This window comes from Erpetoichthys calabaricus, chromosome 18 (genome assembly GCF_900747795.2).
Source record: "Erpetoichthys calabaricus chromosome 18, fErpCal1.3, whole genome shotgun sequence".
Classification (NCBI taxonomy): domain Eukaryota; kingdom Metazoa; phylum Chordata; class Cladistia; order Polypteriformes; family Polypteridae; genus Erpetoichthys; species Erpetoichthys calabaricus.
The window spans coordinates 36349358-36365454 of NC_041411.2; the positions used below are offsets into that span (position 1 = coordinate 36349358).

A 16097-nucleotide genomic window follows, 5' to 3' on the forward strand; every position below is an offset into this window, starting at 1 on the left:
CTTGTACCAGTTGCTCCTAGGATAGGCTCTGACCCCCCCTAGTTTGAATTAAATGGGCTCAACAACGCTATGTTATGTTCATGCAAGGTCCTCAGCTTCCTTGTAATATCCCAGGTTCTCCTTATCTAAACATTGAGGGGTTCGTGCTGTTAGCAGACTCCCTGTGTTCATGCTGGCTTATGGACAGTTCATTCTTTATTAGTCCTTGCGTTTCTCCAAAATGTTTTCGATTAGGACCATTCTCTGCTTCTTCTTGCTTATTTGAAAGGCTTGATGTTTAGAGATAAAAATCCGACAATCAGTAGGTAAAACCTATACGTTCTTCAGTTCTGCAGTACTGTCTACAAAGTCTTTTACTGTCAGTTATATTTGTAAAATGTTGTAAAAGTTTCAGTTCTTACACACTTCCTCAGATGCACTTTGACCTATTATCAGTGATGCAACCTAAGGACCTTCAGGTGTCTCAGGTCTTTCATTATGAAGCACTCAAACCCAGGAGACCCAGCCTAGATTGACCAGGCCTCAGCTTCTGTCCAAGTAGAATTTACATGCTACAGTTCAACCCTCTAGATCCACAGCCATCTTGAGGCCTTATCAGCTGCCTTTGTGATGTTTTTTTATGATTTTTTGTCCTGTGCTATCCCTCTGGTGCTCAAGTAGCAGAAAGCCTTGCAGAGGGAATTGGCCACAAACCCCTTCATCTTATTTCAATGAACATGCACTGTACTTTCCATCCCAGTCTGCGGCACTCAAGAACCAAGTCTGCATATTTGGCGCTTTTTTGCTCATTGGCCTCCTCCATTTGATCTTCCCAAGGGATAGTCAATTCCAGCGTAACCACCTGCTTTGATGCTTCTCACACCAGAACAATGGCATCCTTCAGAGCAAATGCTTTCATTTGATAAGGCATTCCATCGCCTCTGTGAAAACAGAGAGGTCGCAACCTCGGTAAAGGTGACCTACGAGCCTATTGGGAGAGCCTGAGGACTGGCAGCTTAAGTTTCCAGAAAACAATGCAGTGACCACCTTTAGGCCAGGCAACAATCACAAGTAAGAATTTCACTGTATTCTGTGCAAGGCGTAATCATGACTCAAACATTGAACGTCAAACTGTACACATGAGAGTGGTCTCTTCTAGTTTGGTTTAAACCCTGTGTTACAATTCATTATAACATTTGTGAATAAGGCGCTATATACGCGCCCGACCCAGCACAGATTCACACTGAGGCACGTGTAAAAGTTCAAAGACTTTTTATTTTTCTTCACCTGTGGGGCACGTCTTCCCCGTGAACCCCACAGGTATAACACAGTTCCAAAGCACCTCAATACCAACACAGCAATCCTTCCACTGGCACCACCACTCCTCTCGGGCAACCTCGTCCTCTTCCTCCCGATTCTGGCTCCTGAGTGGTGGATGCTGGCCCTTTTTATAGCCCACTCGGAAGTGCTCCAGGTGCTTGATCACCTGTGGCTAATTGCACTTCTGGGCGGGGCTGTAGAGATGTCCAGGTGGGCTCTGGGGTCCATGCAGCAACTCCTGGCGGCCATCCCAGATCCCCACAGGGTTGTGGAGAACTCCATCTCCCATGAAACCGTGCGGGAAACTGGGGCACCATCGTCAGCCAGGGAGGCTGCCACCAAGCATCCCGGGGGAGGTTGTGAGACGCCCATGAATGCTCCCCCGGAACATATGTAGATGGGACGTCCCAGCCGAGCATGGGACCCGGACGCCCGCCACTCATTCTAATCTCCACAAAATATATATGTTTGGATGGTGAGAGAAAATCAGAGTCCCTGGAGGAAAGATGTTATTTCCATTTGCCAGATGTTAAACTCTTGTAATGTTCTCTATATTCTCTTGTCTGACATTGTGTATTTATTCCTCAATTTCTTGTAGGTCCTTATTACGATGCAGTTCAGACTTATAGAGGTAAAAACACTAATTAAATTAATCTTCCTAAAGATAAAATGTATTAAATAACTTACAAGGTTAACCTTAGTAGGTTTTAGCTTACAAGCAAAGGTGGCCACTAATCAATATAAAGAAAATTGTAATCTGTTTGTTTGTTTGAAAATTACGGAAAAAATGGCAGTATCGTGAAATGTTGCATGTGCGTTTTGGAGAGAGGGGTTGTAAATGGAGGGCGGCACGGTGGCGCAGTGGATAGTGCTGCTGCCTTGCAGTTGGGAGACCTGTGGACCTGGGTTCGCTTCACGGGTCCTCCCTGCGTGGAGTTTGCATGATCTCCCTGTGTCTGCGTGGGTTTCCTCCGGGCGCTCCGGTTTCCTCCCACAGTCCAAAGACATGCAGGTTAGGTGGATTGGCGATTCTAAATTGTCCCTAGTGTGTGCTTGGTGTGTGGGTGTGTTTGTGTGTGTCCTGCGGTGGGTTGGCGCCCTGCCCAGGATTGGTTCCTGCCTTGTGCCCTGTGTTGGCTGGGATTGGCTCCAGCAGACCCCGTGACCCTGTGTTTGGATTCAGCGGGTTGGAAAATGGATGGATGGATGGATGGATGGGTTGTAAATGGAGGGGAGCAACCCAAAACGTAGCCCAAATGCAGGGACTACAGTTCCCATCATGCAGCAGCAGAACATTGATCTCTGATTGGAGGACACCGTTATTAATGCACATAAAGTTTTGTACCTGCCAAAGTGGGAGCTTATCTAAGAAATTTCTTCTCAGCTAATTTGGGTAGCAATTTCATTGTCTCTCTGGATTACAGCTTTTGTCTAACAGTACGTTATTTTGTCTCATCGTGAATTGTGCTTGGCCATATTGAATTTCCAAAAGAGAGTTTTTCCCTGTTTATTTTTATCTTGACCCTTTTTTAAGAAATATACATGATGTTGCTTAACCCTAAAGGAGCAATGTTCCTTTCTTTCAACTGCCCAGTGGCATAGCTCGAGTTCGTGCCACTCGGGGCAGGTGGTGCTTCAATTTTCCGCCCTCCAACATATATGTTAACCTATTTAAATAGAAAATTAAAATGACGTATAGAGAAAAATGAAGATACATTTTACATCAGTTTATTCATATATAGAGAAACTGCAATAATTTTTCACATCTAATTATTTATAGGCATCAACTAGACAAGAATATAGTATAGACGCACTGATAAACTGTGTTCTAATTATTAGTTTAATATAATTCCGCTGCGAAAACCAGAACCAGTGTAGTGTACAAGTGATAGGTGGGGATGTTTTCTGCACAGAGCAAGAACGCATTCAGATTGATAATGAAACAAACTTATAAATTGTAAATTAGTTGTTTATCTCCCTAGAAATTATTATCGGTGTAATGTTTATGTTTATTTTTGTTATGGCCTCATAAATTTCAACTGCTGTGTCTGATGTCATCACAGAAGGACAGTCTGAAAATTATTTTTGAAGCATTTGTGGATAAAAATCAGTGAATTTTACCTTTTTCCATTCATGAGTGATATTTTTCTGAACCCTGCTGCTTACACACAAATTGTACTAAGCCTTTTGGCCAATAATGCCACCCCCAAAAATGTGCTGCCCGCCCCTAGCTACGCCACTGCACCTGCCAATAAACTTTCAAAACTCCAAAACACTCCTTTTAGTGAGTTTTGTAATTACGAAATCACATGTGAAACAAAGTTTAGCCTCAGTTTTGTGTATTGAAAAGGTTGACAACTCTGCTCTCTAGTACATATTCATTTGTGATGCCAATACATTTTAATCAAGTTTGAATCATTTTTAAAACTTTATCGCCTACTGCCACTGGCGCTCTCTCCTGTAATGAGAAAGAGACCTGCGACGGCGATGTCTGCGAATCACAAACTCTCCCAGCCACCCCAAGGATTCGTTTATTCAATGAGCCATCCCATCTTATTAATGTGGGATTAAACATCTACTCATAGAAATCCCCGCAAACCTGGAAAATACAAAGAAGCAGAGTTCATGGTTTCAACACAGAAAAGAGTTACCACATTTATAGAATCCAATCATATACAAAAAGATCAAATTCTTGACTCATGAGACCAAATAACTTGATAAATAGCTAATGTAGATAATGGACGGTACACTACCATTTGAGCCAGTATTGATGAAAGGGTCACCATTTAAAAATCACATAAATAATTACCTTAAACCCTTGAAACAAATATACCTCAAGAATGTAGATATTCAAAGATAAACAACCTTTGTGTGTGCATAAGTTTTTCTATTTAGACTTCCTGGTGCTTGACCTTGTGGACGAAGACTTCAGACAAGACAGCAGGTGTGGTCATATAGCAGCTTTATTTTCTCATCGTCACAGTGAGCAGAGTTTCAAAAAAGCAGGCAATCAATATTACTTGACAGCGTCAGGACTCTTCTGAACCCCGTCTGTTGGGTGGGGCAAAGTTTTTATACCCCTAGAATGCGTGATTTAATATCATTATGAAATGCAACAGTCGACACTTTTATTATACATAATCCTTGAGCCCCTTCAACGCCCCTTGTGCAACTTGATTTCTTGGCCCCTTTGTTATGGCGTTCAGATGTAAACTAAGGGAAAACGTGATAAGGCAGTCTCATGTGTGGAATGCTTAGACCTTGAGTCCTTTGGACAAATATTTTTCTGTTTGCTCAGCAAAGCATGTTTTTAAAGTTTACTTCTGCTTAACTTTTTAGACAAGGATTAGTACAAGGTAAAGAAGAGAACATTCATCTTTCACAACCTTTGCTTTCAATTTCATTTCCTTAATATGATTGTTGGGTTTAGATTTGTGTAGAGATGAAATATAGAACTCATTTTTAGCTTCGACTCTGCTCGTGTTATGTTTCCTCTCCTAGTCATCCTCTATTAAGTTGCTTGCCTTTCCTGGAGCAAGGCTGCTCAGTTTCTACAACAGTATTTTAATGATTTCTTTTAACTTTTGTAAAGTTTTAAAGTTTTTGGATTCATCATTTGATTCACATTTTCTCCAATACTCTTTTTTTTCATTTTCCACAATGGCCTTTGTATCACCAATAGTTATGAAACGTTAAAAAAGCCCACAACATTCACAGTCTCAAAAGAAAAGCTTTTATGCTAAAACTGTATTGTGTAAGTTATTTAAGGTCAAGTTTATATTTGAATTAATGTTTTTTTTTTAACATTTTATTGATTTTATTAAAATCAAATAACATTCCATACAAGCAGGTCAAGTTTAATAAAACTAGGTTCAGAACAAATCAACCCCCATTCATAAGAAAGAGAGCTAGGCCAGAGGAGTAAAACTTTAATAATAGTAAAAATATTTAAATAAATAAATGAATAAAAATAAATAGAGTATTTGAATTAATTTTAATGTTTTGTTCTTTTTAGGGTATATACCTTCAAGATCAAAAGTTCGCAGTTATGGTAAATACGCAATTTTCTTCTCATATGTTCAGCCAACTTTCTCACTGAGCGCTGTACCATTATAAACGTTCACAATTACCGCAAAACATTTCAATAAATATAAAATCTGAGTGTCAGAAATTAGTAACAATTCTGTCACTGTTGTCGAAAACTGATAAACTCCCGAGGTCAAAAATGTTAAAACTTCAGGAAAGGTAATCTAATTATATTTATATTTTGCAGGTGTAAAATTAAAAAAAAAAAGAATATCAGGTGAATTACCCTTTTTTTAAATACTTTTAATTATCACGTAAATAGATGCAGATGTAAGCAAAATGATGCCTCCAGCCAAGTAGACTTCTCCCTTTGGAATGAGTGACAGCCAACTGTTAGCAGCCATTCCAGTGAATTCAAAGAGCTACCAGTCTTCTGTCTCTCTTGTTACTGGTTTATCACTTATATGCTTTCGTGGGTATTGAGTATTTTGGTTTCTTCCTCAATTAAGAATCTTTAATTGTAAACATTTGTGCTTTATAACTTTTATTTATGATTATGTCTTGAACTTTGCCACAGAAAATGTAACTATTAATAATTTACGGGGCTTGCCAGACTTAAAAAAAGTAATTAAATAAATAAAATAACTAGGCTTGCGTGCCTATTGCAAGAATCTGCCTAGCCCCAAACTCGAGTCACAGGCCTGCATTGGCCAAAACGGCCCAGAGTGAACAAAAAAAACAAGTGAAACCATAAAAATCCTTCACGAATAATAACTAAATGAAGGTCCTTCAATATTAAAATTAACAACGTGTTCAATCAAGAGCAAAAACCAAAAACCAATGTTCAATAGTATATGCCAAAAGGGCAAACCTGAAAACAAAACTAGCCTATGGTTTAGAGTTTCAAAATACCAAAAAACAAAACCAAAGTCCATAAACCAACTAGCAAAAGTGAAAGGCAAAATACAGAAACAAAAATGCAATAACCAGATGGAGAGTTTATTAAACATAATCAAAAACCAATACCTCAGTGCTGGCAGTGGAGCTTTACAATCTAATATGGCCCTGGGCAAAGTCTCATCCAATATGTAGGCGAGAAAAAAAATTAGAATTAGGCAACAGCTCCAACCCTTGGCTTGGGGTGGAATTACAACTAGATGGGCCCTCAAGTTGTCTCCCAATCGCACGTGTTTGACATTGCCCTCACTGACTACATTACGGAACATTTATTTGAGTGTCTTGATTAAATTGCTCAACTACACCATCAGTCTGAGCATGGTATTTAGGTGATTTATGTGGAGTAACTCGGCAACTTCCCTGAATGTGTCCAAGGTAAAAGGCGTCTTTTGGTCTGTGAGGACTTCCTTAAGGATGCCGGCACATTCAAAGACCCCTACTAACTTCCGGGTGATGTTTTTGCGCATTGGCTTATCTCAAAGGGATAGCCACAGGATATCATGTAGAATAATCTGGAATGACCAGAATGTATTTATGTCCTCGTGCTGAGGACAGAAGTGGACCTATGATGTGTATTCCTATCCACTTGAAAGGTATATTTTTGAAAGGCTCCGATACAAGAGGAGCTTGGCCCTTCCTAGGAATTTCTCGTAAATTGTTATTCTGGGTGTGAGGCACAAAAATGACAAACTTCCTAATTTATCCTGGGCCAAACAGACCAGAGTTTAATCCTTTCTAGTGTTTTATCAGACCTGAGATGGTTACCTAACAGGTGGGTGTGAGCCAGCTGTCAAACCTGCAGTCGGTAGGCTTTGTGGAGTAGCAATAACAACCTTACCTATCCCTAATGTTCTGCGACACGATATAACAAGTGATTTTTTAATATGAAACGTGTCCTCTGGGGCATGGGATGTGTGGTACATTGCCTACCTACCAAAACTACTGCATATTTTGCAAATTTCAGGGAATCATCATTCCACTGTTCCCATTTAAATGAATTTGACAAAAGCCTGAACTAAAAGTATAATTCAAAAAGTGGGTCCGGAATGACCTCCCTGGGCTGCAGCACTATAGCAACATCATCCGTGTGCAAATTCGGCGCGTCTCTCACCTTCCATGGGGTAGATTCCTCTGTTCTTCTTTGAGCCGGGATAATAAATGTTGTGGGGCGAGTATTCCCCATCCACTGCAAGGCCCATCTTCACCACAGGTAAGTGTTTTGCTTTTCTGCGTTTATGAAAGTCCAGTCCTGCCCAAGTATGACAGGATGGGGGGGGGGGGGGATTCTTCATCACAGCAACTGTGAAGGTGCAAGTTTCCCCCTGAAACGTAATCACACAAATGGTAGATCTGTTCCTGTGTATATAAGTTAGACTGGTCCTTCCAGAGCCCCACTGTTGCAGAAGCACACACTGGTGAACAACTTTATAGTCATTTACCACCACTGTACCTGAACATGGATATTAAAGAGGGTTCACAAAAGTACCATACCTTCCTCTCTGTGCCCAGCTGCAGTCCATAGGTTTGTCTAACTGAAGGCAGCTAGGAATGATGTGCCTCGTCTCCCTGCACTTGAAACAGCAGAGGCGAGGTGGGGTTCTCTCCTTAGGCTTGGTGGTAAGATCTGTGTCGTGCCGGATAGGCTCATTTCTTTGGCCATGATCCAATCAAGGTTTTCGACTGTTCTGAATTCTCAGATTCCATGACCAGCTGGAGATGGTCGATGGTCTCGATCAGAGAGTTCATATTTTTCCACGCTTGTCCACTAGACAAGTTACTACCTGGCTTCAGCTAACACCTGTGCTTACCTCATAGTTCATAAACATGCGAGCACACAGGTTGCTCTGGACCGAAATGCCACTTGAAGCACTGTTCAGCCTGGAGGTCCATAGTCACACCATAGCATGTGAGGATCTCTGATTTCATCCAATTGTAATCTGTGGCTACCCACTCAATGAGATCGTAATAGTGAGCCTCACCTGACAGGAAAAGAGCATGCAATCCTTGCATTTCCAGTGATGTCTTATCACCATTTACTCAAAAATGAGGAGATATGTCTCAGCGTTATCCTTGGGAAGAAGGGGTAACAACATCTGGGAGGAGCCTTCACTGAACACAAGAATCTACCACCTGATTTCTGAGGTATTACAGAAAGACTGAAAAAACTGCGAGGAGTGCAACCTCCCTTACCATCATCCTATAATGGGAAATGTTCATTCTCTCCAACACAAAATGGATGAACCTCAAGCACGTGAATGTTTTCAGGTGTGTGCTTTATGGCATTTACAGAAACCTGGCTAAATGGAAATGATTTGGATGGCCACTTGGATTTGGTGCACCAATTCATTTGGACAGAGCCTTAACTATTACAGGTAAGCAACATGGCAGAGGCATCTGCCTTTTTATAAGTAAGCAATGGTGAAAAACGGTGATGGTCAGAGAAAAGGTGTGCACAAATAATGTGGAACTTCTGTCTGTCTTGTTGCACCCCATTTATTTGCTCAAAGAGTTTCCACAAATTTTCATTACGATCGTGTATATTCACCCAAGGGCAGCGGCAAGCAAAGTTTCTTTACATAAAGTAAAAAGTCTCTATAAGTAGCTTGGAAAGCCCTGAATGATGTTTTAAATTAGAAGGTGCTGCAAATAGGATCTTTATTTATTTCATTAAGTTAGTGAGGTGGCAATAACGTTTTCAACTACAAACTGTGTCACTTTAGAAGAGAAAAAGCAAAGATGGCTGGATAGGCCTGTGCGGCCACATTACTTTAGTCACAGGGAAGGTTGTAACAAGAAAAGTGTTTTGCATTTTTTTCCTTTCAGGAAGCAGAGTACTGCGAAAGTCACGTAAGTGATCTTGTCTCTTTTCTTTTATACTGGTTAATATTACAGTAGTTGTTTTTGTTTGTTGTGTTTTGTTTTGTTTTGTTGGGGTTAAGGAAAGTACAAAGGGCTTGGAAAGGTTAAGATACGGAGTTGGCTTTCAAAACTGTTGACAATTTATACGTTTTTGGTATGTTTTCTTTGTAATGATTCTCAGTATGTTGTTGCTTCCCTGTAACTTCTGGTGTGAGATTTGTTCACCTAATGACTCCTGCTCCTTCTGTTTTTTACCGAGTTGACCTTCGTTCACTTGACATTCCACTGTATCCCTCTCTGGGGTGTTGTTTCTTTACCGTGGTCCTCCAACATACTCCTTTTGGCTCTCTTTGTACTCACTTCTTGGACTATAACAAGTACTACTAGTGTCATCTTTATCTTCTTTTAACTTGCACTTCCAAGAGTCTTGTTTGGCTGCTCCATTATCCATTTCAATATGGTTTTCTCAAGGAGTTGTTTAATTAATTGGTAAGCTTCACTGTGTTATCTTTTTATCTTCAGGTTGTGGTAGGCAGTCTACGGGCTCCTGTTGCTAAGGGCTATCACTCTTTCCTACTCTGACGAGTCCTAGTTAGTCCTGTTACTGTCTAAGTAGTCTGACATTGCCTGACTTTTCACCAAACAACCCAATGGGGTAATCAGTCTGTCAATTAGTGCTTAATAGCAACTGCTATGATATTTAAAACATCTAGCCAAACTATGGATGATTCTTACAGGGATAAAATAAAATATTTGGACATGAGTGTCAGTAGGCTTGCACCCTAGGAACCAAGTTACCTGAACTATTCTATAACATTTCAGTAATTATTTAGTGCTCTGACACTGCTCTTTCTGATCATAAAATAGGTCATTATGATAGCAATTGACGAGAAGAATTCATAAGTGTCGTATATACTCACTGTGGCAAGTGGCTGGGGGTGGTACCCAGCCGGGATGCCCAGGAGGACCGAAGGAGTGCTTATGCCTCCTCCAGACCATGAGGGGGCGACTGCCCTGGTGGCTTTGGGGACCATGGGAACTGAGCTTGGAAGCTCAACCCTATAGGGGCCTGTGGTCACTGCCAGGGGGCGCCCCAATGCCTAAGGAGCCCTGGCACATCTGCCACACCCGGGAGTGCTGGGGGGAAGAAGACCAGGGACACCCAGAGTGCTTCTGGGTGCGCAGCCGGTGCACCGGGGAGTGCCGGCGGAAGCTAATCAGGAGGCACCTGGAGCACATCCGGGTGTGTATAAAAGGGGCTGCCTCCCTTCATTCGATGGCTGGAGTTGGGAGTGCAGAGGACAAAGTCTTGATGGAGAGGAGTGGAGGTGGCCTGAAGTAAGAAGAGGCATTGTGTGAGGGCCTGGACTTTGGGGGAGTTTGGGGTTGTGTGTGCACTGTAAATATTGTAAATGTGATTAAACGTGTGTTGGTTGGTGAACCATCGGTGTCTGCCTGTCTGTGTCCGGGCCAGCTTGCACATCGTGAATAAACTCTCCTGCAGATAAGTCGAGACTTGATTTTACCGTATAATTTCTGGTATTTTACAATGTCGGTCATATAAATCGAATGCGACAAACTCACGCTATTGATCCAAGAGATTATGATATGCTGGCACCCACCTGAGAGAGTAACCACGGAGCACATGGCCTTTATTGTTCTATGTATTGTGCCTACGTGACCACACAGTAAAACCCGAACTATTCCAAAGCAACATTTGCACTGATTTGTGTTTATTGTATCTCACACCCTCATACACCTTTATCATAAGAGCATCCCTTAAATATGATGCAGCATTCAATCAAAAGAAAATATGAAGCTGGATTTAAATTAAACATGATTGAAGTAGAGAAAGAAATTGGTAACTGCGTTGCAACAAAATTTGATGTGTCTGAGAAACTGATATGAGATTGGAGTAGCCAAGAAGATGTTAAAAAAAAAATGAAGTGTCACATTTTTAAACGGACGTATAAGTCAGGGTCTGATTTTCGAGAGTATATACAGTAACTGCAGAATGACGGTATTTGAGATATCAATGTTTTCGGTATCAGGGGACCCTAAAACGTCAATATCCATGTAAAGATCCGTCAGAAACTCCAAATTTTTTGGAGAATCTAAAATGTTTACTGCTCCCCCATACATGACAGGTTATTTTGGGCGCAAATCAAAAATAAAAGAAGCCTTTCTCAAGGACTGAAAATAAAATTGAAAACAAAAAGAAGCCTTTCCTAAGGGTTGTGAGTTGTTGTAAAGCCAGAAGGTTTAACCTTTAATTGCAGTCAGACAACAACTACAAACAGTTGTTCACCAAAATTCTGTTATTTTACCAAAGTCAAATCACTAAGACAAAAAGCAATTTGAGATAAAAGACCAGCAAGTTAAAATCAGAATAACAAAATCAAGATGACGTTACCACACTTGTTCACTGACCGGACAAAGGGACTCCTGCACTGCACTGCAATTTATTAGTGAGTCTTTGTGATATGAGTCATGGAGAAGGTCCCTAGCTATTGGCAAGATCCATTAGCAATCTAATATTAGAATAATCCTTTGTTAGATTAGTATATTTAATGAAAGTTTTTAACACATCCCAACCCACCGCTGTTACTTTAGGTGTGCCCCAGGGCTCTGTCCTGGGGCCTCTTCTTTTTATTATTTACCTTCTTCCCCTTGGCAATATTTTTTGCAAATATAACCTTAATTTTCACTGTTATGCTGATGACACCCAGCTCTACCTTGCTAGTAAACCCACCTCCTCTTTTCCACCACCCTCACTTATTGACTGCATTTCTGAAATTAAATCCTGGTTTTCTTCGAATGTTCTTAAATTAAACAGTGACAAAACTGTGGTTCTCCTCATTGGTTCAAAATCATCATTATCCAAAACCAATAATCTTTCCCTTATTAATGATAACTCTGTTGTTTCCCCATCATCTCAGGTCAAGAGTCTGGGTGTCATCCTCGACAGTACTCTATCTTTCCAATGTCACATTAGTAACATCACCCGGTCTGCTTACTTCCACCTACGTAATATTAATCGCATTCGCCCTTCCCTCACTCCTCATACCACTGCCATTCTTGTTCATAGTCTTGTCGCTTCTCGGCTGGACTACTGCAATTCACTCCTCTTTGGTCTCCCTAATAAATCTCTTCATAAGCTTCAGTTAGTCCAGAATTCTGCAGCACGTATCATCACTCGAACCCCATCTATTCACCATATTACTCCGGTCTTGCAGCAGCTTCATTGGCTCCCGATCAAGTTTCATACTGATTTTAAGATTCTGCTATTAACATTTAAGGCCATCCATAACCTCGCCTCTCCATATCTGTCTGACCTTCTTCATGTTGCCATTCCATCCCGTAACCTTAGATCCTCTTCCTCCACCCATCTGACTGTCCCTCCCGCCTGTCTAACAACCATGGGGAGCAGAGCTTTCAGCCGTTCTGCTCCCAAGCTCTGGAATTCATTACCTGCGGAGCTCCGAAACATCAAATCATATTCATTTTTCAAATGAAAACATAAAATGCATCTGTTTAAAATGGCTTTTTCTTTTTCCTTCTGATTACAGTGGTTTTGTTTGGTTTTAATTTTTAGATTTTCTGATGTTTTAAGTTGTTTATAATTGTGTCTTTTATATATTTATGTATTTATTTATTGTTGGTTGGGGGTCCTTGAGTTCTCTGAAAGGTGCCTTGCATAAATAAAATGTATTATTATTATTAACTGGCTTGAAGTGTCTAGAATACTGGTTTAAATAGAGGGGGTGCTGAAAATGGGATCTTTATCCCATTCAAAAACTTATTGAAGTGGTATTAATATTATCAACTGCAGCCTACTTCAGTTTAAAAGTGAAAAAGCAGAAATCACCAGACAGATTATGGCCACATTATGGCCCATTCCAAGTCTCAAGGAAAGTTGTAACCAGAAATTTGTTTTGTATTTTTTCTCACAGGTAATAGATTCTGGAAAAACTCAGGTAAGTGATCTGGTCTTTTTTTTCCTACTAGTTAACATTACAGTAGATGTTTTTCAAGACTTTTGATGTATTTTGTTTGATTGAGACAAGTGAGGTACAAATGACTTGGAAAAAGTTAAGAGAGACAGAAAGGAAGCACTACCTAGCATTACCTTCTAGCTATTTTAGAAACTTGAGGGCTCTGCCCCCTGCTCGCTTTGCTTGCCAATCCCCGGGCAGGTGCTATGCGCTAGCCACTTTGCGGATCTGCCGCTCGCGTATGGGGAATTGGATTTACAATTTAAACAGTTTATTTTCATGGGAATTGTTATATATGCATAACAGAACTATTTTACATTACAGTGAGCACTTAACCATAGTAAAAAGTAGTAAAACGTAATAATTTGTAAGAAAATTATGTTTCATGTTGCGTTAGAGGTATTCGTTGCGTTATATGTTTTCATTCTGTTTGGCTTTGACACGCAAATACTTTTTAAATTTACACTTTTACTGCACAACTTCAGTAAAAACAATATTTCGAATTAATGTTTCGTCAATATCGCATTGAATTTTGATTCTGTGTTTGGACTTACATCGTGACAACACAACGTATAACTGCCTGTGAGTGAATATCGTTTCTTTCTCTCGAATAAATAAACCGACTTTTTTGAATGTTTGTCCCTGTGATTTGTTAATTGTCAAAGCAAAAGCTGTTCTAACGGGAAACTGTAAACATTTTAATATGAATGGCATATCAAGATCTCCTTAGGTGTCTAATGTTATCCGCAGAAGAAGTACTACATTACCTTTCTTGTCACCTGTTAAAATTTTACATGTCAGAATTTATCAGCCAGTTTTGAATACAACTAATCTTATCCTATTGCATAGCCCCTCACTCATACATAAATTACGCAATAACATTACGATACATCCTTCTTTCAATAGTAATTCGGTCGGTGGAAGACCAAATTGTGTTAACAGTTGTAGATATTCTTCGTGATATTGTAAATTGATGTTTTCATCTTCCGCACCATCACCACCAACTGTTTCAGCATAGTCTATTGGTGCGCATTTAACCAATTTGCCGTGTAACCAATTGACAATTTTCAAGTTAATTCGTTTGACTTCATCGTTTCTCGGTGCTAGGATTGCCCGTGTACTCATTTCTTCTGTTGAGGAAAATGTAAAAATTTATTAGAGCTAAGAGCGCAGGAAATGTGTCTGACAAAAGCACTCACACGAATGACAGGTGGGAGGACCATGGGTGTGGTTGAAAAATGGTTGAGAGGAAGGCGGGACTTGAAAAAATCTCTTGGCAATAGTCTCATCTCAAGATTTTCTTTTATGATGGGGAGATGTTCAAATGGGCCCACCAAAAACACAGGGAGTGGTCAAAATGTGTCAGTCAAGTTGTTATAGGCAGCATAATAATACTGGAGAATTATTGTGAGAATAATGAAATGACCACTGCGGTGGGTTGGCACCCTGCCCAGGATTGGTTCCCTGCCTTGTGCCCTGTGTTGGCTGGGATTGGCCCCAGCAGACCCCCGTGACCCTGTGTTCGGATTCAGCGGGTTGGAAAATGGATGGATGGATGGATGAAATGACCAGTAGACTAAAATGACAATCGGTAGACAATACATGGTCAACAACAGGTATGGGTGAAAACCAGGAAATAGGAAAGCCTGTTGTCAAAATTTCAAAAGGGCAATGCTGAAGCAACAAGTAGAAATCAAATACCAAAGAGCTTTGCACCTACAAGAATTCTAATCTTCTAACTAGCAATCGCTTAGATAGATAGATAGATAGATAGATAGATAGATAGATAGATAGATACTTTATTAATCCCAAGGGGAAATTCACATACTCCAGCGGCACCTTACTGATACAAAAAACAATATTAAATTAAAGATTGATAATAATGCAGGTAAAAACAGACAATAACTTTGTATAATGTTAATGTTTACACCCCCGGGTGGAATTAAAGAGTTACATAGTTTGGGGGAGGAACGATCTTCTCAGTCTATCAGTGGAGCAGGACAGTGACAGCAGTCTGTCGCTGAAGCTGCTCCTCTGTCTGGAGATGATACTGTTTAGTGGATGCAGTGGATTCTCCATAATTGATAGGAGCCTGCTGAGTGCCCGTCACTCTGCCACAGATGTCAAACTGTCCAGTTCCATGCCAACAATAGAGCCTGCCTTCCTCACGAGTTTGTCCAGGCGTGAGGTGTCTTTTTTCTTAATGCTGCCTCCCCAGCACACCACCACGTAGAAGAGGGCGCTCGCCACAACCGTCTGATAGAACATCTACAGCATGTTATTGCAGATGTTGAAGGACACCAGCCTTCTAAGGAAGTATAACCGGCTCTGTCCTTTCTTACACAGAGCATCAGTATTGGCAGTCCAGTCTAATTTATCATCAACTTGCACTCCCAGGTATTTATAGGTCTGCACCATCTGCACACAGTCACCTCTGATGATCACGGGGTCCATGAGGGGTCTGGGCCTCCTAAAATCCACCACCAGCTCCTTGGTTTTGCTGGTGTTCAGATGTAGGTGGTTTGAGTCGCACCATTTAACAAAGTCATTGATTAGGTCCCTATACTCCTCCTCCTGCCCACTCCTGATGTAGCCCACGATAGCAGTGTCGTCAGCTTAGGACACAACAGTGGGATACCATGCAATGCAATGGTGTCATTTTATAGAGGAAGTGCCAATGATAACCGGCCTAACTTGTCAAGTGTCAGCAACAGGTTTTGGTAATCAGAACAATATTGCTACCTCTGGGAAACTAAAATGGCAGCCAAAAAGACATTTTGATATATATAAAGATAATAATAAATACACTGTGGTAGGCTGGCGCCCTGCCCGGGATTTCTTCCTGCCTTGTGCCCTGTGCTGGCTGGGATTGGCTCCAGTAGACCCCCGTGACCCTGTGTTAGGATGTAGCAGGTTGGACAATGACATGACATGACATAATAAATACAATTTTTTTTATTG

General features: G+C 40.8%; 1 protein-coding gene across 1 annotated transcript in view; it reads left to right on the forward strand.

Moving 5' to 3' along the window:
• Positions 1–16097, forward strand: part of LOC114668876 (inter-alpha-trypsin inhibitor heavy chain H4-like) — an 84456-nt gene that overhangs the window by 34511 nt on the left and 33848 nt on the right. The window contains 5 exon segments of the mRNA XM_028824869.2: positions 1898–1930; positions 5315–5350; positions 5573–5602; positions 9106–9129; positions 13095–13118. Of these exon segments, the coding sequence (XP_028680702.2) occupies positions 1898–1930; positions 5315–5350; positions 5573–5602; positions 9106–9129; positions 13095–13118 (147 nt within the window).